General features: G+C 48.3%; 1 protein-coding gene across 1 annotated transcript; it reads left to right on the forward strand.

Annotated features, from left to right (window-relative positions):
- The first annotated feature begins 563 nt into the window (after positions 1–563).
- On the forward strand, positions 564–27,791 carry LOC110325540 (integrin alpha-D). The gene is made up of 31 exons (XM_021203593.1): positions 564–615; positions 2,500–2,605; positions 4,714–4,817; positions 4,956–5,026; positions 5,150–5,264; positions 8,466–8,596; positions 9,593–9,738; positions 9,785–9,909; positions 12,012–12,166; positions 12,264–12,414; positions 12,596–12,669; positions 13,780–13,909; positions 13,993–14,135; positions 14,310–14,450; positions 14,538–14,747; positions 15,425–15,555; positions 15,649–15,806; positions 16,631–16,785; positions 17,033–17,161; positions 17,894–17,967; positions 18,138–18,279; positions 21,727–21,840; positions 21,956–22,035; positions 22,144–22,227; positions 25,698–25,776; positions 25,902–26,009; positions 26,089–26,166; positions 26,332–26,445; positions 26,584–26,685; positions 27,154–27,264; positions 27,678–27,791. Exons 1-31 carry the CDS (start codon positions 564–566, stop codon positions 27,789–27,791), a joined length of 3,627 nt encoding a protein of 1,208 aa, XP_021059252.1.

The raw sequence follows: 27,791 nt of genomic DNA on the forward strand, positions 1-27,791 counted from the left end.
AAAAGGGTCCCAAGAGCAGACAAAAGAGTCAGTGACATCCTAACCCACCCCCAACTTCCACTGTTGGGGTCTCACAAGAACACCAAGCTACACAACCATAACCTGTATGCAGAGTACTTCTTTAGCCAGCACCCAGACCCAGGGTAGACCACCCAGTTCTTACTACTTGACTCTCTGGGGGAGCCCCAGTTCCCATTTGTGTGCCTCTGTGGCTGGCTCTCCAGTTTCTCCCCTCTCTACTCTTATGCAGCCTTAGAAAACCCTGAGGCCCCAGAGATCTACACCCCTTTAGTACCAAATCCCACTACCACCTGGCTAACTACAGCTGGAAGAGGACAGTTTCCAGGAGAAGGAAGCAAGCTTCTAGTGGGTAACGAGAGGGAAAGCATTGGGCATTTCTTCGTGGGGTGTCTTTTGCCTCTGCCCTGCATATTTGTTCTAGTAACCAAAGCCTTTTCCCCCACTGAGTCCCTCCTCCCACCCCTTGAGGCTCTGAGTCATCATTTTAATTACCCCCCAAGGAGGTTTAGCACCCTGCAGTCTCTACAGCTCTCTACTTCACAATGCACTGCTCAGCGATGGCCTGTGGAGTTGTAATCCTCCTGTGTGGCTGGGGTAAGCTTTACAGCGGGGAAGGGGGTCTGTGGGTCTTTTCTGCCTGGCAGGTTAACTGGGCACTGTTGGGCATCTCCAACAGCTCTTAGGAAGAGTCAAGGACAGGGTAGGGGCCTGAATTAAAGGGAAGATGGATAACTTGCCTTCCTGAGCAGAGTCTGTGAGCAGAGCAAATGGCGGAGGCTCATATACAGCGGTATATAGGAAAGGACACAGAAGCCAGGTAGGAGACAAGGTTGGATCCCACCTCCCAGTACCTGGGTGTTCTCCAAGTCTTGACTTCCAGTAGGCAGGTCCCACTGCTATCAAGAGAAGAGCCCACAATTTGAAGTCTGTATTGGGACCACTTTCATGTGTCATTTAGAAATCAGATTCATACAGTTCAGATTTGCAGCTTCTCTTTAGAGATGTCAGGTCTGGGTACTGGGCCTGCTCATGGATGCACCCTTAGAAATAGCTCTGTTGGTTCTCTGTATTCTGGTGCCTGCTGACTTCATCCTCCCATGAGGGTTTCAGTCTGGCTAAAAAGGGGAGAGACAGGAAGGAGCATGAAGCCACTGAGTCCCAGGTCTCTCCGCACCTGCACTCCAGGTCCATATGTCTCTCCGCACCCGCACTCCAGGTCCATATGTCTCTCCGCACCTGCACTCCAGGTCCATATGTCTCTCCGCACCTACTCAGACAAATACTTATTTTGGTGTGTCCTTGTTCCTGACTTTGTGGAGTAGACTCCAAAATCCAGAGACAGTTGGGAATTCTGGTGGAGGAGGGAGGAAAGATGGTTGCTTAGGCATATGAGGGAACAGAAAGACTTTCTGAAAGGTAGAGGCCCACTGGGGCTTTGGGCTTAGTCTTCAGAAAGGGGAGTGCGACTTCAGGATCAGGAGAGCATGCTGAGATCCTGCACACACTAGCAAGTGGCTGTCATGTTGAGGGGAGCTGCAGTTAGAGCCTAGCATGTCCAAAGTTCTAACTCAGTCTCCAGCCCCAGAAAAGGGAGTGAGGCATTCCAGAGCTAGCATAGAAGATGGCCTAATTTCAGATCCTGATGCCCTTTGAGATGGCTTGGAGGGGACAGTTCCCTGAACGGTTGCCATCTGTGATGGGTTTGTTCATTGTTTTGTCTCTTTGAGACAGGGTCTTGTGTGTCTCTCTGGCTGGCCAGAATCACCCTATGTCAGCCAAGCCAGCATGAAATTTACAGTAACTTCATGACCCTGCCTCCCGAGTGCTGAGCTTAGAGGCATGCGCTACCACATCTGTTGGTTGTTTTTATTGGTTTATTTTTTAAGTGCTACAGCTTTGTTTAGTTTGTGTGCATGTACGTGTTGGGGGAGCTCAGGAGTGTGGATGTGGCATGCAGGAGAGAGTCAGAGGATAACTTACCAAGTTAGTTCGCTCCTTCCACAATGGGGGTCAATCCCGGGGGCTGGGGAGATGGCTCAGTGGGTAAGAGCACCCGACTGCTCTTCCAAAGGTGCAGAGTTCAAATCCCAGCAACCACATGGTGCCTCACAACCATCCTTAACAAGATCTGACTTCCTCTTCTGGAGCGTCTGAAGACAGCTACAGTGTACTTACATATAATTAATAAATAAATCTTAAAAAAAAAAGTGGGGTAAATCCCTGGGGTTTAATTATGGTCATCAGACTTGGTGGCAACTGAGCCATCTCATTGGCCTGGGTTTGGTTAATTCTGAGGGAGGGAGGAGGATGAGGACCACCCAAATGGCTAACCTGGAACCACAGTGGAGGTGCAGTGGGAGGAGATGGGGTGGTTCTCTGTGCAGCTGACATCCAAAACTGGAGTGGGGTGGAGTATCGGGGGATCCCTGGCATTTGGCTCTGTTGATGACTTCCAACCTTCCTACTTGCGCTCCCCAGGCCTGGCTTCCTGTCATGGTTCTAACCTGGATGTGGAGAAGCCCGTCGTGTTCAGAGAGGATGCAGCCAGCTTCGGACAGACTGTGGTACAGTTGGGTGGATCTCGGTAGGAAGGCCCTGTCGACTCCCTTCAGGTCATGTAGGCAGGTAGCTGCTGGGGGTCGCTGGGAGAAATGCACCTTGGGTGAGAGAGAAGTCCTTCTATGTCTCTTCTGGGGGTTCCTGACACCTTCATTTATTGTTAATGGGCCCAGAAAAGGCCATAAAAGTGTAGGTAAGACCTGGCCTTGAGCAGGAGCCTTTGAGCCTGCCGTCTAATGGGGGGCATCTCTGTGTGTGGCCGGTGTAACCACACCACACCCACACTCGGTACACCCACAGTTTAGTGTTCTAGTCTCAGGCTTCTAGCATTGCTAACGCTTTCACCTCCGCATTTCTGTTTTGGAAGGAAAGAATGGAATGCTGGGAGTTGGGGGTCTTAGCCTACCAAAACCACTTAGCTCCCAGCGTCTCTGCAGAGCTACTCCATTTCTGCCTAGTGGCCACTGTGCTGTCCTTTTCTGGCATGAGCCAGGCATGGTGGAGGTTGATGAAGTTACCCCAAAAGTATTTAGAGCTTGAGGAATTGGGGGAGGGGTGCTTAGAAACTTCCAAGAGACTATGAGACTGGGACAAAATATCTCCAACCCCAGGAAGCCCCACATTTTAATTCTGCATTGACAGCCACAAATTACATAGCTGGCCCCACCTCAGGGAACTCCTGTTCTTTTGTCCCAGAAATGAGGACCAAAGGATTTCAAGTCACATGTGACACGGGTATAATCAAAGTGTGAGAGGCCAGGGAGGCAGGGAGCAAACCCAGGTAGGGGATTTCAGGCCCTGCCACAGAGGTGCTGGCAGAGTCAACAGGGCATCACAGAGATCCCTGAGTTCTGGACGCACAGTCGCCTCTTCAGCCGGCTGGCAGTCTGGGGAGATGAGGAAAAAGCTTCAGGCACAGGCTCTAGATCCCCAGGGTGTTTTGTTGTTGTTGTTGTTGTTTTGGTTTTTTTCTTTCTTTGTTTAAAATCTAACACTAGTGCACGAATCTAAAGGGTCCAACTAAATGATACTTTTACACTTGTGCTTCTTGCTTGCCGGCACAGCTGCTGAATCCTGTCCCAGCACACCCACCCTTCCTCCGCTAGGCACCAACACCCAAAGGTAGCCATCTTGTCCTCACATCTATCACCAGAAAGAAGTCTGTTTTAAGGCTCACTTGGTAGTTTTCTGATTGCTACAAAGCTGTGTTTGTCCTGACTTAAAACACACATACACACACACACACACACACACACACACACACACACACACACTGGAAACAGGAAAAACATCGAGTTTCTATAGAAAGAACGAGGTCAGCAAAGAAGAGTCACGTTAGCTCTTTGTTTGTGTCATCCGGTCACAAACCCTGGAGTCTCCCGGGGGCCTGGGGGGGGCTTGCCTCAGGGACCTCTTGACTCCCCTGAATTATGTATATCACACAGAATTGTAACTTTCTGTCAAGTTGAGAAAAGGACCTTTAGAAGCCTATTGACTTAAGGCTTGTTTGGCTGATGAAAAGACACCAATATTTAATTAATTTTTCTTGTTTGGGTCAGGAGACTGTTGGTAGTGATAAAATGTTTCCAGTTTTTTTTAAAAAAAAAAAACCTTGGGGTGTTTTGCAAGTAAACTATTTACATTTCTAGCATGAGAATTAGATACAGAGTTAAATTGTCCAGTTTCAATTGCTTACATTATATTTACATCTTTTCTAATTGACTATAATTACTTTGCTTGCAAAGCTTATGACCTCAGGAAGTTGTTCCATTTAACTCAATGGGACTATTTCACAGGTGGCTCAGAATGGTAGATTCATAAAGTGATTGGAAATGTCATTTTGGTGCAAAATTTTTTTGGGGGGGATCCAAATTAGTTATTCATTCAGATACACACATATCTATACACTCATGCATATGAAAGAATATACATATACATGTGCACGCACATAAAAATCACACCAGTGACCACCCCTTACATGCATGTGGATAAAACACAGGACTGGTTCCTAAATGGCCTCTCAAGAAGCCCAGACCTTCACCACAAAGTCTTACATCTTCGTGGCAAGACGGTTCCTTGTACTCAAAGTGCCCCAGTTCCTATTCTGACTGTGTATTGTGATTGTTCTTCTAGACTCGTGGTGGGAGCCCCTCTGGAGGCGGTGGCAGTCAACCAAACAGGACAGTTGTATGACTGTGTGCCTGCCACTGGTGTGTGCCAGCCCATCTTACTGCACAGTGAGTGATTATCCCAGCTCTCCTAATGTGTTCCTCTTAGTGGATTTCAGCTAAGACTATCCCCCTCCATGAAGTTGTGTGGTTGAGTGTGACTATGTGTTTGTGGCTGAGTGTAACTATGTGTACCTGCCTTCTCAGTTCCCCTAGAAGCAGTGAACATGTCCCTGGGCCTATCTCTGGTGGCTGACACCAATAACTCCCAGTTGCTGGTGAGTTCTCTGGGTCACAGAAAGGTCGTGAGAGGCATGGCAGGGACTGGGGTTAGGGATGGAAGGTGGGGAGGAAGACTCTGACCTGGAAGCGACACTCACAGAGATGGCCTCTGCTTTCAGGCTTGTGGTCCAACTGCACAGAGAGCTTGTGCAAAGAACATGTTTGCCAAAGGTTCCTGCGTCCTTCTGAGCTCCAGCTTGCAGTTCATCCGGGCAGTCCCTGCTACCATGCCAGGTGGGCTTGTTGAAGAAGAGGCTTCTGGGAGCAGAGCTGACTTCCTGTGGTTAGAGAATTAGGCCTTCTCCTGCTCCCTTCTGGAGGGGTGCCTGTGGCTTAGAAGAAGCCTTGGCAAGCCCAAAGGGTGGGTGGGAGCACATTCTAGCTGGCAAAGAAGACAGGAACCCTCAGCTGGTTGTGACTGGATCAGAGGAGAGCTTGCAAGCAGCGTGTGAAGGTCTCCCAGTTGCTGCGGGTGTCTAAACACTCCTTGGATTTCCTCTTTTGGCAAAAACCTGTCTTAAGGAAGGGAAATCCACGAGGAAGACAGTGTGGGTGGCTCCTGACTAAGTCGCCAGGACTCTCCAAACTCTCTCTCTCCATGGGGTGGGGGGTGGGGATGACAGAGCTGCAGAAAGTATGATGCACAGTTGTGGGTGTGCCAATGTTGTCCATGGAAAAAATGGGGCCTTGGTGTTGTCTCATTGAGGGTCAGTCTGCATAATGGTGATATATCTGGGGCCAAGCTTTTTCATGTTCCCAGGTGACAACACCTTTCTTTGGACTTTAGCTTACTCAGTGAAAAAATGGGATTAGTGTTCACGTAGTTATAAAGATGAAAGGATTTAAGGTACACAAAATGATTAGATCCCTGCCTGACATGTAGCGTGTGATGACCCTTATTAGTAATTTTCTGTCAAACAACTACATTTGCATTGAGGGAAGGGTACAGATAAAGTACCTCGTCTCTAACCTATGAACAGAAACCAGGGACCATACAGGATGCTCCGGGAGAGCAATGCTTTATACTGCAGAGGCCATGATGCTATCAACAGTCAACATCTAGTCCATGTTAAAGCAGCAGCGTCAGCAATGACACCAGCCCACAGAGGTTATTGTCTATTCATAGATGTCCCTGGATGTTACAAGGTTGGCTGCCAAGAACATAGGAGCATATGCTAGGTACAAGAGAGGCGGGTTTGGTAGAGTTGGAAAGAACTGTCTACCATCTGGGACCAGGAAGTGCTGGGTGCTGGCAGTGTGGGTGGGGTCCTCTTCTAGTTGCCTCTCTAGAAGGCCGATGGCTGGTGGGTAGGTTTAACTGGTGAGAAAACCACCATCAGAGGGGCCCCACGGATAGAAGAGGTCACAGAGCTCAGCCAACCTTCACCTGGTTGGGTTATTGCTTTGCGAGATGATCAGCTCTATTGGGGCACTTGCTGTTGGAGAGGATGCATTCAGTCCTGCTGCAACTTGATATCCCAGAGATGGATGGTACCCAAGGGGGGCTTCCCGTTCTCGGAGGTGATGGGGAAGGGGTAATGGGAGGTTTGTGATGGTGGGATTGGGAGGAGAGGAGGGAGGTGAGGTTTGATCAGGAGGTAAAGTGAAGGGGGGGGGGAGAGAGAGGGAGAGAGAGAGAGAGAGAGAGAGAGAGAGAGAGAGAGAGAGAGAGAGAGAGAACATAGGAGACACTTGACAGAGCTTGCCATAAACCTGATAGAAAAGAGGATGGCTACTTTATTATAGGCTGAAAGCATAAGCAGAAATACAGGACAACGGCTACTCAGGTGTGTGTGGGGTAATTGATGCAGTAGTGTTTACTGCATTAGGTTACTGCAATGATAGAATTAATTAATATGTACATAAAGTGGTGAGTACAGGGTCTGGCGGAATTAATTAATATGTCTATGAAGTGATGAGTACAGGGTCAGGTGGCACTCTGTAACGGTTGGCTGTTGTCACCATCACCACATGCACCAGACATCCCTAGGCCCACAGAAGAGGCGATACCCAAGTCTGTGGCCACTGCAGAAGCAGAAGGGGAAGTGGTGATCCTCCACTTCTCCCAGCATGCTTGAGGCTCTGGTGAGAGGAGCAGACAAAGTGGGGGATGGGGAGCAGAGAGAGGAAAAGCCTTTTTCACATTGAGGGCAGGTGGGAGGCAGGTTGTAACTTTGAGGCCTGGGTGTGACACCTCAGTGTTGTACTGGTCAGCTTGCTCGCCACCTTGTGCCTCACACAGGATGTAGGTGTTAGTGGAAGCAACAACAGCGTCCTGCACACAGTCCATGACCTCCCCGTGAATGAGGGGACAATGTGAAAGGCCCTGCTTTGCTTATGTACGTGCATGCAGTGTGCCTTTCTCCTTACAGCGTGAACTCCGTGAGGCCAGAGGTAGTATCTTTTGGAAAGTTAGGGCTGTGCAGCCAGATCTTCCCAGAAACAGCTTCTGAGGTTTGAGAATGTTCTTGAGAGCCATGTTGGTAAGCGGGAGGAGAGCCGTCTAGGTAGAAGGCGAGTACTGGTTAGCACTTCCCTTTGCACGGAAGCATTCTCTGCAGGAAGGGGCGAGAGGCTCATGAGCTGCCTGCAAGGGGTGCAGAGAGCTCTAAGCCTGAAGCTTTCATGTGCTGTCTGGGACCTGGGCTTGGGTGGGCTTTTTGGCGACACAGTGGCTTTTGAGTCACCTCTGCTCCTGTCAGGGACCGCTCACCATGCTCCTGTTAGAAACTCTAAACTGGACCGCGTTGCAATTGCTACTTTGGTCTGCTGTGGTTCCCTTTCTGGGGGTGACTCTGGGTTGCATCTGGAAAGGTTTGTCACACAACAGCAAGGTGAATGGTGATGTGGTTCTTATAGATGCTTCCAGGACCTGGGAGCTTGGACACTGGTTGACCCCCATATGCAGGGCGTAACCCTAACAACACACCTATCCGGAGGGATTCTTGGGGTGCTGAGAACTATTGCTGGCTGGCTCCATGTAAGGGGATAGACCTGGTGGCTAACCCATTATTCTCTGCTGGTGTGTTCTGCAAGCCTTGAGAATTCTTGCCACATGAGATTGTAGGGACAACAATCCTTACAGAAGGCTATCCATCCCCTGTGCTGATGTAGATGTTTGCTGTTGTAAGAATCTGATGTGGTAGGCACTACAGGAAGCTGAAGGCCAGAGAAATTAAGCAACTTGCCTAAATTCATCAGCTTGGAAGTGGCAGAGCTGGAGTTCAGGGACAGGCACTTCGGTGCCAGAATGTAACCCTGAACCAGCTTTCCTCCTGTGCTTTATAACACCTGAGAGAGCGTGCATTTAATGAGGATTTGAGTGAACGATTGCAGAGTCGGGGCTCCTTCCTCTATTGCGTAAGAAGGTCTTTGGGGCCCCAGGAGACGGTTGAGGCCCATACGTGCTTTTGCCTCTTCTCTCTCACACTGCAGAGTGTCCAGGACAAGAGATGGACATTGCTTTCCTGATTGATGGTTCTGGTAGCATTGATCAAAGTGACTTTACCCAGATGAAGGACTTTGTCAAGGCTTTGATGGGCCAGTTGGCGAGTACCAGCACCTCGGTGAATACTAGACACTGGCCTGTGGCAGGGTGACACAGGTGCAGGGGGGAGGACCGGCACAGCTGGTGGGGGAGGAAGCCCAGTGGAAGAGATTGTGGCAGGGCTAAGCCAAGGACAGTGTGCCAGTCAGGGCTCATTTAAGCTCTAACTCATGAGGTTCTCCTGTGGCATTTAATGTGTATCCACATGTTCCACGCTTTTTAAAAACATTGAAAGAGCTGGGCATGATGACACATGCCTGTAATCCCAGCACTTGGGAGACTGAGGCAGAGGGGTCGTGTGAGTTCAGGTTCCACTGGACAATATAACATGACTTTGTCCAGATCACCCACACACACAACAACAACAACAACCAATTTAACAAATAAACACACAACAGCAGCAAAAGGATTTTAAAAACAATTTAACTCTGAAACCTCACTATAGACAATTCAAACAAGTGAGTGAAGTTTTCCGTGTTGTGTTTTCTATATAATCACTGATATCTTTATCTTAAACTACACGGGGAATGAATTATAAATCCAAAATTATTCCAAGAGAAAAGGCCAATTAGGAATAACAGAGGGCCACTGGTGAGATGGCTCAGTGGGTAAAGGCACTTGCCGCACTGCCTGAGGACCTGAGTTCCAGCCCTGGAACCTGTAGTGGAAGGGGAGAATCAATGCCTGAATGTTTTTCTCTAACCTCCACATGCAAATCATAGTATACTACACATGAGCATACACACACACACACACACACACACACACACACACACCACACTACACACACACGCACACACACACACAAACACACACCCCCCACACCCCCCCCATCACCACCTACCCCCCCACACATACAACACATACAACACACACACCCCACACCACACACACACACACACACACACACACACACCTCAGAGAAGGGGAAAGGTGGGAGAGGGCAAATGGAGGGATGAAGGAGGGAAGGAACCGTGGGGAGTTCTGAACCTGGGGCTTCTGCTGGCTTTTGCAGTTCTCCCTGATGCAATACTCAAACATCCTAAAGACCCATTTTACCTTCACGGAATTCAAGAGCAGCCTGAACCCTCAGAGCCTGGTGGATGCCATCGTTCAGCTGCAAGGCCTGACGTACACAGCCTCGGGCATCCAGAAAGTGGTGTGAGTCCCCTCCTGCCACAGGAGGCTCTGGAGGGCTGATGGGGAGAGAAGGGGTTGTAGGCAAAATCCTTTTCAGAGCCCAGTTCCCAGGTGTCTGGTCAGCACTGAAGCCAGGTTGTCACTACAAAACTCACATGCTGTGGTGGGTCTGGCAGAGGGTATGGTTCTCCTGTTAAGCACTGAGTCTGAATGTCTGGGACCCTTGGTTTCCTGCACACCCCTGGGTTCCCTGCACACCCCTGGACACTGCGATAGAATCATCCCAAACAAGAGATACTCTGGCTAAATGCACTCACTCTCCTTTGTGGTGACTCTTGTACCTTGAACACAGATGGAAAAGGCAAGGGGTTTAAAGTCACATGGTAGCACCCTTCCTGATATCCTTCCTTAAGCACTCAATGTTTTTCTACTGGTAGGAGCTGGGAAGGGAAATTATATGAGGCAAAGAGACTCACAACCCAACTCCAGGCTGGCTTCCGGTGAGCCAGGATGCACTGTCTCTCTCCAACAGCCTGGATCCCAGAGCCAGCCTCATCCTAGGCTCAAACTTGGCTACAGCTTGTTTCTGTCCAGTGCTGAGTTCATTTTCTTCTCTCCCTCCTCCCCTTCCTCCTCTTTCTTCCCATAAAACAAACGGCAAATCCAGTAACAAGGCTTAGTCGGTGGAGTGTTTAGTAGGTAGTGGTGCCCCCTCATCCTAGCACACAGGTGGACACAGGAAGATAAAAAGATAAGATCATCCCAGGATGATGATCAGATCCAACTCAGGCCAACCTAAGACCTCATGTCAAACAACTCACAAACCCCTAAACAACAGCAACAGCATTACAGGAACTTAAGGGTTACCCATAATCCCCCTAGACATTCTACCACATGGTATGTTAGAAAAAGGAAGTGGTGCATTCAGATGAATCAATAAATCCCACTTGCCTGGTACAGTCCAAATTCGATTACTTGCCTTTATGCACACTAATGGCATATGGTCACAACAGGGCAAAATAGATTTTCTCTATTTTTAAAGGAAATCTAAATGTATAGAACATTCCATATTGTGCTATAGTTTTGACTTCTCCTTCTCAACAAAGGAGCTGAAGCAGAGGAGTTACAATTTGCTGCATTCCCTCCCTAATGTTGGGCCCTGATTTTGTCAAGTGTTCTTGGTGCGTTCTGGCTTAGAGGGTGGGCTTCACTGTTACATTTTAAACATTTGTTAGAGCTACCACATGTCAGACACTCCTCCAGTTCACTGTCATGTAATCTTACCAATGATCAGACACTTTGTTTCAGTCACCAAATCTGGTGGCTTCAACAACAACTTTTTCCTAATCCAGGTGAGGCTGGCAGGTCCAGCTGTTTCTGCAGATGTTCTTTCATGTAGCCAGAACCCAGAGAACTCCTTCATATACCTGGTGCTCCAGAAGGCCTGGGGAGAAAGGGCTCAGGTGGAATAGTTGGACCTACGCCTACATGTGGTCTCTTTCTGTGGGGTGTTCCTCGCACCTCTAGCGGAGTAGCCAGTCTTCGCTTGCTCTGGCGCAAACTGTGGCTATGAACCTAGATCTCAGATAAGAGTGGTTGCCTAGCAATGCAAAATTAAGCCACCACAATGTGAAGGATGAATGTGAGTCAGGGGAAGGCCAGGTTCTCTGTGGGAGAAGAATTAGTTAGAACCATTTTAGACAACAGTTATGGCACATTTACTATTATTTTGTTTGGAGAGAATCAGAGGCTCAGAGAAGTTAAGTAGCACATACAAAGGATGCCTAACTCCAGAGCTTCTGCCCAAGCCATACTACCTCCTAGGAATGAAGCTCATTGGTATAGACTTCAGTAAATATCTAATATAAAATAACTTTACTATTGGTCTTTGTTTCTCATATAGCATTCCAAAAGGGAATTCTTCCTCTTTTCCTTCCTTCCTCCCCACCTTTTTTGGGGTGGTGATAATGGAGCTGGTAAGAGTTAAGGGGACAGGTATGAGAGTCAGGGTGTGTGTGTGTGTGTGTGTGTGTGTGTGTGTGTGTGTGTGTGTGTGTGGTGTGTCCCCTATCTCACTATGTAGCTTAGCCTGGTCTGGAACTCATTCTCCTCCGACCTCAGCCTCCAAAGGCTTGGATTGCACACCTGTGCCACCATTGACAACTCTGGATAATTTTTACAGCATGCTTATATGTCCTGGGCTTCCAAACACATTCAGAGGAACTAAAGCCTTTGCAAATTGTCTTTCCAGAATCAGTTATGTCTCCATAACCATTTCTCTTTATTCTCTGACAGGAAAGAGCTATTTCATGGTAAGAATGGGGCCCGCAAAAGTGCCAAGAAGATACTAATTGTCATCACAGATGGGCAGAAATTCAGAGACCCCCTGGAATACAGACAGGTCATCCCTGACGCAGAGAAAGCTGGGATCATTCGCTATGCTATAGGGGTACAGTCTCTTCCTCCTGGGGTTCACAGATCCTGCCTTCTTCTTACCCAGTGAAGGTCCAGAGGTCTTCTACTGTTTAGAAGCCACTCTGTTGCAGGTGGGAGATGCCTTCCGGGAACCCACTGTCCTGCAGGAACTGAACACCATTGGCTCAGCGCCCTCACAGGACCACGTGTTCAAGGTGGGCAACTTTGTAGCACTTCGCAGTATCCAGGGGCAACTTCAGGAGAAAATCTTTGCCATTGAGGGTAAGTGGGAACAAGCTCTGGCCTTAGAGTCAAGGGGATTGCTACCCTGTAGTCCTGATAATCACCATTATTTACAAGTCACCCCAAATTACTCTATAGAGCTCGAGCCCCAAACCCATTTTCCTTCTGTTTTGACTCCTCACGCTGTCATCGAGAATCTAAGTGACATGTTTACCCACAGGAACCCAATCAAGGTCAAGTAGTTCCTTTCAGCACGAGATGTCACAAGAAGGTTTCAGCTCAGCTCTCTCAATGGTGGGTGGAATGTGTGCCTGATGAATGGGCGTCGATTCTGGGCCTTCTGTGGGCAGGATGGGGCTCAGAGATAGATTTGTCCTTAAACTTGCTGGTTGATCATTGTCATTCACAATATGGGTATAAAGAAGACCAGGAGACAGCGAAGCCCTTTCACAGAACACGCATTCTAGTGGTTAGAGACCACTTAGGGAGAATTCGCAGACTGTATTTGGGTATTGGGATAGAAAAACAAAGATGGTCAGATGCACAGAGAGATGAGAAAGGGCCAGTCCTGGGAAACTCTCAAAAACAGTTTCTGCAGTTAGAGGGGAAAGCAACAGAAATGGCTGAAGTAAAGCGGTGTACTACGCAAAGAGAAGAAAGATAGCGTGGATACAGCAGGAGCCGAGTGAGCAAGGGGCAGTGAGAAGAGGTAGGAGGGCCTGGACCACAGGGACCAGAGAACTAACAGTGCAGCAACAGATTTTCTTCTAATAATTTTTGGCTGAGCAGAGTATGGCAGAAATGAAACCAGGTTGGTTTTGAACTGGTCACAGGAACTATGTCAGAGGTGCTTGGAAGGTCATTAACACTTCTTTCGGTGTTTTTATGTTTCTACATTCTCTATAAGCAAAAGTTTAAAGGTGTGAGTAAGGAATGCTGGAAAGCATGAGATATTGGTACCCAAGGGCACTGAAGTCGGGGTTGACTTTGTCATAGAGGAGCTGAGAGAAGATGAAAGGTGCGGATGAACATTCCCTATGTTTGGGAACAGAGATAAATGGCTAGGGTTCAACTGGGAAAGGACTCAGGTGACATTCCAAGGGGACTGGTGGTGGCTTCCCAGCAGAATGGTATCTACATATTGGGTTTGAACAGGCCTGATGCTGGGATGGGAGAAGGTAGATCATATGCCAGGAACTGAGGAGTCAGGAGAGGCGGAAGGGAAACAGGGCTGACGAGGGCAAGGGCAACGTATCGAGAGACAGGAGTTAAAATGCAGACACTGCCTGTGAAAACTAAGGAAGAAAATGATGAGAGGTGTTGGGGACAGGCTTCACTGGGTTAGGATAGCATCCTGCCCCAGACTGTCCCAGCCTGCTCAGCCCTGGGATTCTTCCCTCCCAGGATGGACCAGTTCTGGGGGCTGTGGGAAGCTTCAGCTGGTCTGGAGGTGCCTTCCTGTACCCCCCAAATATGAGACCCACCTTCATCAACATGTCTCAGGAGAATGAGGACATGAGGGACGCTTACCTGGGTAAGAGGCGGCTGAGGGAGGGGGAGGGGCGGGATGAGCTGCCTGGAGACAGAAGGCTTGGTGCTGAGGTCTGGGCCCCTCAGGTTACTCCACCGCACTGGCCTTTTGGAAGGGGGTCCACAGCCTGATCCTGGGGGCCCCTCGCCACCAGCACACGGGGAAGGTTGTCATCTTTACCCAGGAATCCAGGCACTGGAGGCCCAAGTCTGAAGTCAGAGGGACGCAGGTTGGTATGGAAAGCCAGAGCAGAGCGTGAGACTGGGCAGTGTGGTCAGGGTGGAGAAGGGGATGGCAGGGCTTGGGGCCTATGGAGGAGGTTGTGATGCTGGGAGAGAGGCAGGACCTGCCCAGAGGGGGCATCTTTAGATGACTTCAGGCTCGCGCCTGCCCCCTCCCACAGATCGGCTCCTACTTTGGGGCATCTCTCTGTTCTGTGGACATGGATAGAGACGGCAGCACTGACCTGGTCCTGATCGGAGCCCCCCATTACTATGAGCACACCCGAGGGGGNCAGGTGTCGGTGTGCCCCATGCCCGGTGTGGTGAGTGGTTAAGGGGCCTGGCTGGTGGCATCTGGGTATGGGTGGAGGTCTGCCCAGGTTGGGTCTGACACTGTCTTTGCTGTGCAGAGGAGCAGGTGGCAGTGTGGGGCCACCCTCCATGGGGAGCAGGGCCATCCTTGGGGCCGCTTTGGGGCGGCTCTGACAGTGCTAGGGGACGTGAACGGGGACAGTCTGGCGGATGTGGCTATTGGTGCACCTGGCGAAGAGGAGAACAGAGGAGCTGTCTACATATTTCACGGAGCCTCGAGACAGGACGTCGCTCCCTCGCCCAGCCAGGTGAGGCCTTGTCAGCCTGCTCTAGCTCCTTCTCCCTCTCCATGTCTTGGGTTGGCTAAATTCAGCCCCTGGGTTCTGGGGAGAGCATGGTTGCTTTTCTCTGTTTCTTGGAAGTCTGTTTCCCTGAACTAAATACCAAGCATCCTTGCATCGACACAACCTCCACTATGTTATGGAGAGTTTCCTGAGTGGCAGACTAAGGTTGGACATCAAGGTCTTAAGTCACATCCCTAGCAATAGCAGCCTTCATTTGCTGTGTGTTCTTTGTCTACGTGATTGATGTACATTCTGCAAACTTTGGTGTTTTGCTGTTTTTGTTTGATTTTTGTTTTGTTTTCCTGTGAAGTGAAACTGATGAGGCCAATTCCTTCTTGTAAAGATAATACAGTGAGAGTGTTAAGCACTCCATGTACCAAATATTTTCTGGGTGACTGTACAAGTGATGAACAAATAAATCTATTTTAATCCTGTGGCTGTAGTTCTATGTCATTACTGGTTATACCCTCAGGACAAGCTGGACTTGTGAGAGGGTCTCCTCTTTTTCTAAATGTCTCCTAGGACCCCTCCCCACTGCTTGCTTTAACTCCAGACCCTCCCTTTATTTTCCCAGTTCCTGGATACCATCATCTAATGGTTTGGTTTGCTTTGCTTTTGTTTTCCTTTCCCTTCTTGATCAGCGGGTCACTGGCTCCCAGCTCTCCCTGAAGCTCCAATATTTTGGGCAGTCATTAAGTGGGGGTCAGGACCTTACACAGGATGGCCTGGTGGACCTGGCCGTGGGAGCCCAGGGGCACGTGCTGCTGCTTAGGTGAGAGGCCCCCCCCCTGCCACCCTTGCCCTCCGTGTCCACTGTGCTGGCCCTTTCTCAGCATCATGTCTTCACCATTGTTTATATCCCCAGGAGTCTACCTTTGCTGAAAGTGGGGATCTCCATTAGATTTGCCCCCACGGAGGTGGCAAAGACTGTGTACCAGTGCTGGGGAAGGGCTCCCACTGTCCTTGAAGCTGGAGAGGCCACCGTCTGTCTCACTGTCCAAAAAGGTTCATCTGACCTGTTAGGTGAGTGTTTTCCTAAAAGTAGGTCCAGCATCACCCTGTTTGAAGCCTCTAAGGCTATGCTCAAGACAGAGCAAGCTCAGGAACGCACATCTCTCAACCCTTCCTCAGTTGCCTGTATCAGGCCCAAAATCTTCTCTTCACCTTCTTCATGCATCCAGGCCTCTAGGCTCCTGTCCAGGAAGATCTGCAGCTGCTTCCTCTCCTCCCTGCCCCAGCCTCTGTCCCTGCTTAAGCTACCACCTCTCTGGTTGGGTCCACCAAGGCAGAGACTCTTGCAGTGGCCATTACACTTGTTCTCATACTGTCTTGCCCACTTTTCCATGAGAAACTAGACTTGATCCCAAAATGTGAATCTAGGCTTCTCACCCCAACCCTAACCCCCTTAAGTGGCTTTGTCTTACATTATAGACATCCAAATTCTTTCCTTTAGTTCCATCCCAACTTTGATCCATCCTTGAATCTTCCACCTCAGTCTACCCTCTTCCTCCATATGCTTTTGTGAATGTGCCAGGCATAACCGTCCCCCAGAGTCTGAGGTCTACCAAATTTTGGGGACATTCTTTTTTCCACACTTCATTCATGGCCCATGTGTTTAGCTCCTTACTAGACGGAGATTCATGAGTGAAGTGACAGTCGGTCTATCTGTCTATCTGTCATCTATTTATCCATCTGGCATCTATCTAACATCTATTATTGTTTCCATGTATATTCCCAAAATTTTGATGCAGTCATGGAAAGTGCTCAACAAGTATAAACAAATAAACACAAACAAGAAGTTCTAGGTTCTAGTTGGTTTTACATTTTCCCACTCCTCTTTATTTCAGGTGATGTCCAGAGCTCTGTCAGGTATGATCTGGCGTTGGATCCGGGCCGTCTGATTTCCCGTGCCATTTTTGATGAGACGAAGAACTGCACTTTGACCCGAAGGGAGACTCTGGGGCTTGGTGATCACTGTGAAACAATGAAGCTGCTTTTGCCAGTAAGGATTTGGGTTTGGAGAAAGCCAGGGCCTGGAGACTGGTGGGGGAGGAACCAAGACTAGCTTGTTGGGGTCCGGCTCCCTAGTGTGTGACTTGGGAAGAGTGAGGACAGTGAGGACAGAGAGGACAGGACTCGGAGGACAGCCCGCCTCCTCAGCCTGGATGTGGTGCTGTCTGGAGGCAGAGGAGGAGGAGCCCACGATGGAGAAGATTGATGGTGGTTCTTCAAAGTTCCTTCTTCCTCAGGACTGTGTGGAGGATGCTGTGAGCCCTATCATCCTGCGCCTTAACTTATCCCTGGCAGGGGACTCTGCTTCATCCACGAACCTTCGTCCTGTGCTGGCTGTGGGCTCACAAGACCATCTAACAGCTTCTGTGAGTAGCTCCCAACAGAGTCCCGGGAACAGGATGGCTACACTGTGTCTCCACATGCTTAGAATCTCAGGATAGATTCTCACTGTCCACCACTGGCAACAAATCTAACTCACCCCCTCAGCTTCTCAGGCCCCCGTGTGGCTTGTATCCTTGCACCTACCCAGCTAGCCTCATTATGTCTGGACATAAAGATTCTACACACTGCCTCTCTTCTCTCATGCTTACCTCGGAGCCTTTGTCTGCTGTAATTCTCCTTTGAAAACCATTTCCTTCTCCCTGTCTGAAGTTAAGTGCCAACTTCTGCCCCTGATCCCTCTTGGTGTCTCCCACCTTCCACACTTTCTCCAGCCCCCAAGTCCGCCATGACTACCCCATTTCAAAGCGATGTCACTGGGGACTGAAATGATCTGCATCTGCATTGGTGACTGTCCTGGACCCCACGTTTCTTGAGCACTGTAGCCATGTCTAAGTCACCTGAAGTTTTCACTTCCCCAGTGGAAAACTCCTGTCTATGACTGGCATTTAATGTCTGTGAGTAGCTGCTGGGTGCATATTGATCCGACTCAAGCTGGCTGTGGTGGAGTCAGGATCTTGTGCTGTCGTTCTTTCACATCCCAGCCTTCAGCCTCTGTCCGTTCCCTGCGAGTGTCTGTGAGGACCACGGGAGGGGAGGCTAATAGTCAGAGACTCATCTAGACTTGGATGAAAAAGGAGCAAACCCTTTGGTTTCAGCTCCCGTTTGAGAAGAACTGTAAGCAGGAGCTCCTGTGTGAGGGGGACCTGGGCGTCAGCTTCAACTTCTCAGGGTGAGTTTGTTCTCCTTCCATGGGATGCCCCGGCTCCCTAAGAAAATGAATTCTGTTGGAATACTATCTGCTCACGGGTCAAGGGTTCTCGCCATCTTGCCTCTGCCCCTGATCCAGTTTTCAATTTGTCTCCAATGGAGTCACCCCTTTAGGCTCCCTTCCCTCCTCAGCCTGCAGGTCCTGGTGGTGGGAAGCTCCCCAGAGCTCACTGTGACCGTAACGGTTTGGAACGAGGGTGAGGACAGCTATGGAACCTTAATCAAGTTCTACTACCCAGCAGGGCTAGCTTACCGACGGGTGACGAGAGCCCAGGTAAGTCAGTTCCTTGGACTCAACTAATCAGGAAGGGCCTTTTCTGTTCCTGATACCAAAATACTATAGGCTGAATAAGTTATAAAGAATTATTTTGAAAAGAAATATTAAAAGATAATTTTATTGGCTTATGATTCTGGAAGTGCAACCCTGAGAGATGCACCTGGTGGCAGTCTCAAAGCAGAGTCTCAAGGCAGTTCAAGGAATGATATAGCAAAGATGTCTGTGGGGGGTTTTCTCTCATCTTCTATCATGGAGTCCCACATTAATGACCTTGTAGAATGTTAATCACTTCCCAAAGGCTCCACTTTTAAATGCCACAGTCTGATTAAGTTTCTGCCTTCTTAATATCTCACAATAGGGATTATGTCCACTCACACATAAAAACTTCACACACAAAATCTTGTGATCCTCAGGCGATTTTCAAACCAAAACGCTTCTCCCCTGCCCTATAACCTCCTGTCTTGTAATTCTCCTACCACATATATGATATTAAATACCGTCATAGATAATAGAAAACTATACAGATAAAAGTATATTAAACCTATGTATCAATTAATAAACAATACCGAGCAAATATCCATAAATTAGTCAAAAGTAAAAACTACCAGCATTCTCAAAGCTCCCGACTTTCCATCTTTCCCTATCTATAACCCCATTCTCTCTCCTAAGATAATCATATTTTAACTTCCTGATAGTCATTTCCGGGTGTTTGTAGATTTGTCATCCATGAGTGTGTCCCTAAATCATGCTGTTCAGTATTGCCGGTGCTTAAACTTCATGTGAATGGAAGCATGCTGTGTTTGCTCTTCTGTGCCTTAACCCTTCCCTTCAGCATTGTTTGTGAGAGTCAGCCATGTTGCCGGATGTAGCTTGTGGTAGCTACACTGCTGTGTCCAAATACCTTCCAGAAACAACCTAAAAGAGGGAGGCATATTTGGCTCACAGTTTAGAAGGTGTATCTACTAGTCAGGGTTCTTTAAAGAAATAGAACTGATATAATGAATATATATTAAAGGGGATTCTACTGGACTAGCTTCTAGTATGTTGTACAGGAAGTCCAGCAATGGCTGACTCGGGACATCGAGGCAGACAATATGGGAATTTCAGTCATGAAAGTGATATCTCTGGAGTCTTGATCTGGTGCTAGTGTTCTGGAGGACTCCTTGGAGAGATGCTGGTTTTAAGGTCAGAATGTTGCCTTTAACCTGGTGTCAGTGCTGTCAGTCTGTGCTGGAATCCTGAAAAAGATGGGTTTGGTATGAGCCGCAGCAACAGAATGGGTGAACTTGCTACCTAGTGCTGTGAGGTAATTCCACCAGAAAACATACTGACACTCTTAAAGCCGAAAAGGAAGTTGGGATTGTTGACTGGTTGCAGCCCTGAAGTTAACTGTTTTTTTTGTTTGTTTGTTTGTTTTGTTTTTCTGTCTTTTGTGAACAAAACCCACATCCTGGCTAACACACCTTGGTTAGCCAGAACAGTTAGCGAAGAAGCAAACGACAGGAGCCATAAAGCAGGGTCAGTCCATTTAGAGACCTTTCTGGATCCTGAAACTATGGCCTAGGTCTTCACTGGGTTAGTCCTTGGTTCTAGTTTGGCAGGTCCTGGGGCTATGTGTTGGGTTTTAAGGTCAGAATGTTGCCTTTAACCTGGCGTCAGTGGTGCTCAGGTCTCAGGGCCTGTTACACTGGAGTAAGGGCAAGCAGACAAAGAGCAAAGTTTCCTTCAATTTCCTTTTCTGTCAGCTACCACTAGAAGTGTGTCCCAGACTTAGGGTGGGACTTCCTACCTCAATCATATTGAGAAAGTCACATCACAGATGTGCCCATCGGCCTAGCATTTAGTTGATTCCATATGTAATCAAGTTGACAATCAAGATTAGCAGTCATCACAGAAGGCAAGGTCTGTTCATGGCAGGGAAGGCGCAGAGGCTGCAGCACGGCCTCTGTGGTATAAGGAGCCGGTTATGCCTCGGCAGTAAAGAAGAAACAGAACTCGGGCAGCATGCTATATGCCTCAAGTCCCGTTCCAGCTAGGTTGGATGCCCCCAGCATTCTACAACCCTCCCAAACACAGCATCATCCCTGAGCACAAAGTATACAAACAGATGCCATTCAAACCTTAACACAATGGAAGAACAGTTTCACTGCAATATGAGACCTCTGTATGAATATGCCCACAGTTTATCCATTCTACAACTGATAGTTGCTTTCCTGATTTGAGCCACAATGGATAATATTTGGAAGGTTTACATCACACATGGATTCTATAACTTTAACATTTTTAGAAGTCTGTGTGTGTTTAACCCATTTACACTCTGTGAGCAGCACATAAGAGCACCTGCCTGTCAGACTTTTCAATCATCAATGTGGTCTTGGTCTTATTTATTTATTTATTTATTTATTCATTTATTTATTTGCAGCTTCGGTTTGGCTTTGGTTTGGAATATTCTAGAGAGGTTGTACAAATATATATGTGTGTGTGTACAAATATATATATATATATATATATAATGATCTTTAGGGTCTTTCCTTTTGGGATGAGTCTATCTACATATTTTTTCTGTTTTTTCCTGTATTTAAAAAATTGACCAGCATAATAGCACATGCCTTTAATTCCAGAACTCATGAGGCAGAGACAGGCAGATCTCTAAGACAATCTCTCTCTCTCTCGCACACAAACACACACACACACACACACACACACACACACACACACACACACACTGGGGGGATATGTACATAATAAAAGATTATCTAAATTTTAAAAAGTGTTTCCTAGGGAAGGGATGTAATTTAGTGTTAGAGAATGCACCTAACATGCATGAGCGGGGTTATAACAAACTACATTCCCTTTAAAACTCTTTATAAAAATCTCACTTTTGTGCAGAGAAGCCTTTTAAAGTACCGCTAGAGTTTATTTTAATGCGTAAAACAAGGTAGGGGTTCCATTTCATTTTTCTTTCTGTAATTTTGTTTTTCAATATAGGATGATTTTTCTTGGTATCATTTACTGAGAAATCTGTCGTCCCCCGACTGCTCTGCAATGCCACTGCTGTCATACGCCAGTTCTATCTATACATATATGTCTAACTGTGCTGGTTTGGATGAACACCCCCCAACTCTCCTGCCACATAGTCTTAAGAGTTATAACACTTGGTCCTCAGTTGGTGGCACCGTCTGGGAGGTTACGGGCTGCAGCCCTGCTTGCAGCTTACACCTGCAGCTTCACACTTGCGGTTGAGGGCGTGAGCCCTCAGTTTGTGCTCTGGCCACCATGTCTGCTGCTTTCTGTTGTACCTCCCTGCCACGGCGGACTCGTTTCCCTCTAGAATTGTACCAAGCAAACCCTCCTATATTTAAGCTGCCTTGACCATAGTGTTTTTAGCATAGCAACAGGAAAGCAACTAATGCAATAACTGGAATTCTTCTCCTCTTCTATAAGCAACCTCATCAGTACCCACTACGCTTGACGTGTGAGGCTGAGCCCACGGGCCAGGAGAGCCTGAGGAGCAGCAGCTGTAGCATCAATCACCCCATCTTTCGAGAAGGTGCAAAGGTCAGTGCTGTCTGTCCCCTCCCCAGCCCCCGCCACCCTGGCCTCAGCACGGGCCTCCCTGACTTTCCCGTGAGTCTCTCCATTTCCATGCTCTCTTTTCTCTCATTTCTCTCAGGCCACCTTCATGATCACATTTGATGTCTCCTACAAGGCCTTCCTGGGAGACAGGTTGCTTCTGAGGGCCAGCGCAAGCAGGTGAGCCCAGGAGAGCTAGGGCACATCACTCCTACCCCAGTTTTATGCCCCAGCTGGGTACCAGTTTCCTGGATCCTGTCACAGTTGTCTTCCTCTCTTTTTCTCCAGTGAGAATAATAAGCCTGAAACCAGCAAGACTGCCTTCCAGCTAGAGCTCCCGGTGAAGTACACGGTCTATACCGTGATCAGTAGGTAAGAATCCTTAGCTACCTTGCGCCTTGACCTTCCTCCAAGCCTGGAACCTTTTAGCCGGCTCTTTGTATAATGGGCTTCGGAATCAGCCTGTTTCATGATGGTGACTGAGGCAGGATCCTTATAAAAAAGAGGGTTTTTTGTTGTTGTTGTTGTTTTTAGCTCACAGTCCAGAGGGTGACAATCTAAGCAGCATAGTGCCAAATTTGACCAGAGTCCCCTGTACCATAGATGGCAGAGGGCATGCCAATGACAGAACAGTGAACTAGATGATCACACAGCTAGGATAGGGAGGCAAAGCAAAGGAGGAGTTCCAGTAGGGCAACTTCCCCCTAGGTTCTCCCCTCATAAAGGTCTCACCCCTTCTCAACATTGTCACCTGAGGGCTAAACTGCCAACATACAAACCCTCGGAGAACACACTCAAACTGTGTCCAGTCTGGAGTAGCCACTCAGCTTCCTCCCACAGAAAGTCTTGTGTGGGTTTCCAGCCATCTGTGTCTGTGCTGTGTCTGTGTCTGTGTCTGTGTCTGTGTCTGTGTCTGTGTCTGTGTCTGTGTCTGTGTCTGTGCCTGTGCCTATGTCTATGCCTATGTCTACATATCTATATCATCTACAGCACACCATGAAAAGCTGTATACTGCTCTGATATACTGGTCTGCTGGTGACACATGGCTTTGTCACATTGTTTAACTCCTCTTCTTCTTCCAGTGCTCAGTCTTCCTCTCTCACAAACCTTTCCTCGGTGCTAGACGTGGCGCCAGACACTGCGTGAAGCTAAGAGATTGAGGGCAAGACTTTTCTGGGCATTGTGTGCTCAGGAGCCTGACCCAACAGGATAGGTCTGCCACCCACAGAGGCCAAGCAAGGTCAGAGGAGGGTAGAGCTGGTGGGAGAGTCAGGGCAAAGCTGCTGCTATGGGGTTTGAAGGTACGTAGGTGAACGCAGGGGCAGGGTAAGCTAGAAGCAAGCAAGGGGCTTTCCAGAGTGGACGGTTACTCCGCAGAGTGGAGAGCTGTTGGGACGCCTGAGAGAGTCAATGGGTGGGGTTTGCAGCTGTGGCTGCAGAGTGCATGGAAGAACTGGAGGGGGTCGGGATCAAATGTGTCATTTTCAGTGACATGACCCATGGGTTGCACGAATGAATCTCCTTTTTCTCCCTAGGAAAACACAGCTTACAGTTAAATATACTGGGGATATTTCAAGCATTGTTTTTGTTATAGTGAGGCTTGGGAAGAGTTAATTATTATTATTATTATTATTATTATTATTATTATTATTATTATTATTAGTGGTAGTAGTAGTAGTAATTTCACTTAATCCTCTGGATAACCACAATGTTATCTCTCTTTTTACCAATAAAAAAATCAAGAGATTTAATAACCTGCCCCTGTATTCACCAGGTAATCCAAACTGAATGTCTCCTACAAGGCCACCCTGTGTGACAGGGTTGCTTATGTGGTCCAAAGCAAGCAGGGGGGCTCAGGGGCTTCTTCCAGAAAGAGTTACCTACCTCTCAAGACGGAGGAAGGCTGAAAGCTCTACTCAGCTTTGAAAAGAAGTTGAAGGCTGGGGAGATGGCTCAGAGGGTGAAGCCACAGCCAAGCCCGATGCCTGGGCCCACACGGTAGAGGCAGAGAACATTAAATGTGCACAGTGGCACAGCCCTCCCCCAGATAAACAAATACATGTAAAATAATTGTTTTTAAAGGAAAAGAGGTTTAGAGCTGGAGATTTAAAGTAAGAAAAGGGAAGCAGGGACAGAAGAGGTTTTGGAGGCACAGAGGAATCCCAGCTAAGAGAAAACTCCCAATGGTTTTAGAGAGCTCATGTGTGCGGGGTGCTGAGACAGCCCTCCTGCGGGACTCCAAGGAGGTTAAATGACTTAGCTCCAAGTTATTTTGTTGAGCAGGAAGTGGTGGGTCTGAGGTGCAAACTTGGGCAATTCTTTTTTTTTTTTTTTTAATTTTCTTTATTTACATTTCAAATGCTATCCCGAAAGTTTCCTATACCCCTCCCCCCCACCTCTGCTCCCCTACCCACCCACTCCCCACTACTTGGCCCAGGGCAATTCTTCAGCAGTACCTCGGGACTGAGGACTGAACCTGGAGCCTAGAGCTTGCTAAGCAAGTGCCCAGCACAGCCACACCCAGTCTCCTCTGTGTTCTTAAATGATATCATGAAACTGTGAGGCTCTGCAGAGGTTCTGGGTCCAGGCTCAGCAGAGGTTCTGGGTGCTGATGAAGCATGTTGGTCCTTCTTAGAGCTCAATTCTTTTTTTAAAAAACAAAAACAAAAAACAAGATCTCACTATGTGGCCCTGGCTGTCCTGGAACTCACTGTGTAGACCAGGCTGGCCTCAAACTCACAGAGCTCTGCCTGCCTCTGCCTCCCAAGTGCTGGACACCACTGTGCCTTCCTGCTTAATTCCGTTGAGATCTGAGACATCATCAAGCATTGGGAAGGCAGGGACCATGGCTTAACTTCTGAAATCCTCAGGACTGTCCAAATGCCCCACAAAAAGACTTTTGTGTGTGAAACATTTTACTCATATGGGCAGTGGCATTCGATAATACATTTTCAAAAGTAAATATGTTCTTCATTATTTAATTTACTTTTATTCTTGATAATTTCATACATGAGTAATGTATTTACACAATCTATTCCCTCCCTCTCTCCCCCCTCCTATTCCTCCTGTGCCCCTCCCTACCATCTTTTGTAACATAGCAAATGTCTACTGAAAGCCATGGGTAAGCCAGATGTGTCATAATCTTTGCATCTGGAAGGCAGGTGTAGGAAGATCTCTGTGAATTTAAGGCTGGTCTAGGCTATGACTTGAGCCTATCTCACAAATACAAAAAGAAAGAAAAGGAGGAACCAGTAGATAGGAACCTGTCAGCATTTAGGGACCCTCTTGGCTCTTGTTCCTGGGCCAACTCCTTTCACATGTGTTCGCCTGCCCCAGCACGACTATATGTGCTTTCATGCCTGCCACCAGAGACAGGGTCACTCTATTTGTCCCTTCGTAGGGTCCCATAGGCTTATTTATTCTGGCAGAAGACTTTGTAGGAGTTCCCAAGGCTACTTCCTATCTGGTGGACTATCAGCTAGAGGGGGCATACAGTGCTATCTGACCTCTGGGAAATGGTGACCAGTACAAGGAATATGCAGATGCTGCGTCTCTAAGTGAAAATCCCTGGAACTTGGTTAAGAACATTGCGTGCCAAAGAAAGAGCTGGAACAGATCGTTGGGGGCATAAAGTCAGTGCATCAAGGAAGAGCTGGTAACTCCGGTACCTGGCAAAGGCTCTGCAGGGAGAGGAGTGGAAGCTGGCACCGAGGCTGCAGATGCATTTGAAGACCATCGTCACTTTCCTGCATCAGCTGATGGGCCCAGTACTGTACAGCGAGCTGTGGTTCAAACGGAGATGAGGTAGGAGCGGTTTTTCACTAACATGCCATTCTCTCCAGGCAGGAAGATTCGACCAAGCATTTCAACTTCTCATCTTCCCACGGGGAGAGGAGGAAAGAGGCCGAACATCGATATCGTGTGAGAAGCTAGAGGATACGCGTGTCGGTCTCAGCTAAAGATGGGGAAGACTGGAGAACTATGGGTAAGAAATAAATGGGGGGTGTTCTGGGGATCATACCAATATCTGGTCTCCATTCCTGCAGGTGAATAACCTGAGTCCATTGAAACTGGCCATCAGCGTTAACTTCTGGGTCCCCATCCTTCTGAATGGTGTGGCCGTGTGGGATGTGACTCTGAGAAGCCCAGCACAGGTACTGGCCTGTAGCAGTTCTTTCTCCAGAGTCCCTTTCTATAATGAGGCCGTGCTCTTATCACCTCCCCCACTCCTAGGGTGTCTCCTGTGTGTCACAGAGGGAACCTCCTCAACATTCCGACTTTCTGACCCAGCTCCAAAGACGTTCTGTGCTGGTGAGAAAAGCCCGTGTACCGGGGACACAGGAATGCACTGATGGATCAGACTGTGTAGTTAGCCTGCAATTGTATATTCTCTCCTCAGTGTTAGCCTTTATCTCATCTTCCTGCCTCTTTGTAAGTAAAGGCCTCCTCCTCGGATTTATCCCCTCCTGTCCCCAGGACTGCTCCATCGCTGATTGCCTGCACCTCCGCTGTGACGTCCCCTCCTTGGGCATCCTGGATGAGCTTGACTTCATTCTGAAGGGCAACCTCAGCTTCGGCTGGATCAGTCAGGTGTGTGGCCAATAGCAGAAGTCCTCCCTGGACCATGTGTGCCCGATGGGTCTGGGGCTTCCTTGGGTCAGGGCAGTTCTTGAACCCTGAGCTTCCCCAGATCTAATTCCCAGCTCTGCCCTACCCCATCTTTTGCAGACATTGCAGAAAAAGGTGTTGCTCCTGAGTGAGGCTGAAATCACATTCAACACATCTGTGTATTCCCAGCTGCCAGGACAGGAGGCATTTCTGAGAGCCCAGGTAGTGACTGGCAGGCGGCAGCCAGGCTGGTGAGAGGGCTCCGAATGTTCAGACTGTAGTGCTGGCTGGGGATCTGCCAGCCTGGATGGAGGATGAAGGTTCCTAGACACTCAGAATGCATGAATACTTCTGTAGCTCAATGGTTGGAACAGGGCATTGGCAAGGGAGGGGGATAAGTAAAGGGCTGTGTGTTCATGTGCATGTATGTGTGTATGAGTGCATGTGTGTGCATGTGTACAGGTGTGTATGAGTGTGGGCACATGTGTATGTGTGTATGAGTGTGTGTGTGCCTGTGTGTGTGCGTGTGCATGTGTGTGNGTGTACATGTGTGCATGTGTATGAGTGTGTGTGTGTGTGTGTGTGTGAGCACACGCATGCGCATGTGTGTGTGTTTGTGTGTGTGTCTGTGTATATGAGTGTTTGTGTGCCTGTATGAGAAGAATGGGCACTCACTGATTTTCAAATCAGGTGTCGACGATGCTAGAAGAGTATGTGGTCTATGAGCCTGTCTTCCTCATGGTGGGCAGCTCAGTGGGAGGTCTGCTGTTACTGGCTCTCATCACCACAGCGCTGTACAAGGTAAACTGTTTTCACATCATTTTCCTAACACTATGTGTTCACCACCAGCTCTGCCGTGCACGCCATAGGACAGTGAGAACACAGATCGTGGTTGTGGGGCAGGCTTGGCCACATTTGCTTGGTCTTTTTCCATTTCTCCTTTTTGAAATAACAATAAAACTTACATCACAGAATGACTGAACTGAAGCAGACATGCTGTATGTGCAAATCTGCCCGACAATGAGCCTGTGCCTTCCTCCCACAGTTATGTGTGTAACGACCGCTTGGCACATGGTCTTTCTCAGTACGTGATGGCTATTCACACGGCTACTCTGGCACACAGCTGGAAGTTATTTTAGTTCTCTTATCTTCAACTTCTCAATTTTCTTCCCTTCCCTCTTACCCAGTTTTTCTGACTTTACTACATTTTATAGCTTGGCTTCTTCAAACGTCAGTACAAAGAGATGCTGGATTTACCATCTGCAGCTCCTGACCCAGCCGGCCAGGCGGATTCCAACCATGAGACTCCTCCCCATCTTACGTCCTAG

This window comes from Mus pahari, chromosome 1 (assembly GCF_900095145.1).
Source record: "Mus pahari chromosome 1, PAHARI_EIJ_v1.1, whole genome shotgun sequence".
In the NCBI taxonomy this organism is placed as follows: domain Eukaryota; kingdom Metazoa; phylum Chordata; class Mammalia; order Rodentia; family Muridae; genus Mus; species Mus pahari.